Here is a 2,414-nt window from a genome sequence, read left to right as displayed (position 1 = left end):
AACTGGAGACCATTATCCTAAGTGAAGTATCTCAGGACTGGAAAAACAAACACCATATGTTCTCACTGATAAGCGGTAGCTAAATGATGGGTACACATGGGCACAAAGAGATGTAAAGGACATTGGAAACCAAGAAGGGGGAGGCCAGGAGGGGAAGTATGGGATAAAAATTTACCTATTGGCTACAATGAACACTGTTCTGGTGACACACCAAAAGCCTCGATTTAAGCATTATACAAGATATCTAAAAGAAAAAAAAATTGTTTTTGAGGCATCAGAGCTGAGTGGTCAGGAGAATTAGGGTTGCGCTGATGGAAGTAGAAGTTCAGCAAGAGAAGCTTACTGATGGGAGAAAGATGGTAAGTTCAGTTTGCAGCCACACTAAGGTGCTGGACAGAAATCTATGTGGAAAGGTCAAACAGACAGGGGGACAGAACTAAGGAAATGGGAGTCATGAAAGAGGAAGGGAATGAGGCTTCCAAGAGGGAGATCATAGAGAGAAAATAGGGAAGCCCCTTGAGGGCCTGCAATCTTACGGGACAGGCAGAGGAGAAGGAGCCAGCAAAGAGAGAGAAGAGTGGTCAGTGAGCAGGAGAACTCCTAAGGAATAAAGGTTTTCACTAAAGAGAAGTTTTCCAGTGTCAGGGGCTTGCAATGGGGGAGAAGCCCTTTGGGTAGCGTCGCGAGCCACTGACTTTGAATGAGCGTGCTCAGCCGGACTGCAAGGGATAAGGGAGTTAAAAGGAGGCAGTAAAGGAGAGGCAGACAATATGCTTTGCTTTATCCAGGAAAGGAGAGAACAGCGATACTCATGCAAAGGCAGATATAGAGGAGGTCCCATACTGTCTTTGGTGTTGCACATTTTAGAGTTAAATGTTTTTCACAGTAAGGATGTACTTACTAAGACCTAATTTAAGTCTTCCATTTAAAATTTTATACAGAGTCCTAGTTTCCCCAAAGACTGGGAAAGATAACCTACAGTTTTGTTTTTTCATTAGTTTTATTGAGATATAATTTACACAAAAGAAAATACATATATTTTATGTGTACAGTTTGGTGAGTTTTGATAAATACATATACCTGTGTAGCCACCACCACAATTAGAAGGAGAACCTAATTTTGTTATCCATGTTAATATTTCCCAGGAACACAGTGGCTCCACCGTACCCTCCATTTTGAACAGGATGCAAACAAACCAGACTCCTCCAACCTATAACAAAACCAACAAGTTTACCTATGGCTTTCAGAACATAGTAGATGCTTACGGAATTGGAACTTACCGAGAGATCAATCCAGGTAATAAAGGCTTGTGTCTTCTTCCTCTAGAGGTTTTTGTTTGTTGTTCTTTTAATGCCTCCCTTTAAATACTATTTAACAACTGGCTTAAAATGGAAGATGTTGTCAAGACCTCAGCTTTTTGTAGTTCCTGTGAAGAGGTGCCCATTTGACATAAGGAGCAGGTTTATTGCCAGGTAGCACTCCTTTACGAGCTCATTTGATTGGATTCTTCCATGTGCCCTCGCAGCTGTAAAACACCAGGGCTTCTCTAGCAAACCATCTGCGGGAGCTGTTTTAAGTAAAATACTTCTTCCAAGATGTCTGATATTTTAAAATGGCTTCTTCCTGGCTTCCCAGTTCAGAGTTATACAGAGAAAATGTAGCAATAATTGACCATTTTAGGCACAACGCAGATTTCTCCTCTGTTTGGAGAGGAGAATTATTCAATCAAGAGTGTGAACGTTTGTTTCCAGCTGGAGCTTGATGCAGGCTTGCTTTGCGCTGGTTCTGGGCTTACCCGGACTGCCTGGTAGCTTTATTCAGCTGGGAAATGGTTGCTATACAAAGAGAATACAGCTAGCCTGCCCCAGGGGCAGTGTCCCCGGAGTTAGAAGGAGGGAATCAAAGAACAAACCACAGTGTTGCCAGGGCTACACCTTCATTTCCTGTGTTCTTTGTTTAAAATGTTATCAGTAGCTCAGATTCCATTAGAGGCTTTGTGAGGGTGTGTAGATCCTGCCATGAAAGATTTTCCCTGTCTGGCAGCTGGGGAATAAGTCACTTTATAGTGATCTTAGAGTATGGAAAAGAATGTGAGATATGGGGAATTGTGGTTTTATGCACTTTATGTTTTTCTTTTTTTTGATTTCTTTATAGCTCCATATACCATCATCACTTTCCCTTTTCTGTTTGCTGTGATGTTTGGGGACTTTGGCCATGGCATTTTGATGACCCTTTTTGCTGTGTGGATGGTATTAAGGGAGAGCCGGATCCTTTCCCAGAAGAATGAAAATGAGGTAATGTTTAAGTTACATCTGCACTGGATTGAAATTCTATTTTAATTTCTCAAACATTCATTATGAAAATTTTGATTTGGAAATCTTTTATCCATGAATTTATCAAAAGAGAATAGAGGA

At 41.2% G+C, this 2,414-nt stretch overlaps 1 protein-coding gene across 1 annotated transcript in view; it reads left to right on the top strand.

Annotated features, from left to right (window-relative positions):
• The window catches only part of ATP6V0A1 (ATPase, H+ transporting, lysosomal V0 subunit a1), a 52,651-nt gene that overhangs the window by 26,886 nt on the left and 23,351 nt on the right, over nucleotides 1-2,414 (top strand). Inside the window, exons 11-12 of the mRNA XM_012656646.1 lie at nucleotides 1,146-1,296; nucleotides 2,155-2,299. Coding sequence (XP_012512100.1) covers nucleotides 1,146-1,296; nucleotides 2,155-2,299 — 296 coding nt within the window. The remainder of the gene's footprint in view (nucleotides 1-1,145; nucleotides 1,297-2,154; nucleotides 2,300-2,414) is intronic.

Source organism: Propithecus coquereli, unplaced genomic scaffold, assembly GCF_000956105.1.
Source record: "Propithecus coquereli isolate 6110/MARCELLA unplaced genomic scaffold, Pcoq_1.0 Scaffold515, whole genome shotgun sequence".
NCBI lineage: Eukaryota > Metazoa > Chordata > Mammalia > Primates > Indriidae > Propithecus > Propithecus coquereli.
Note: the sequence above shows the minus strand (reverse complement) of the source record. Positions and strands in the feature narration are given on the sequence as shown.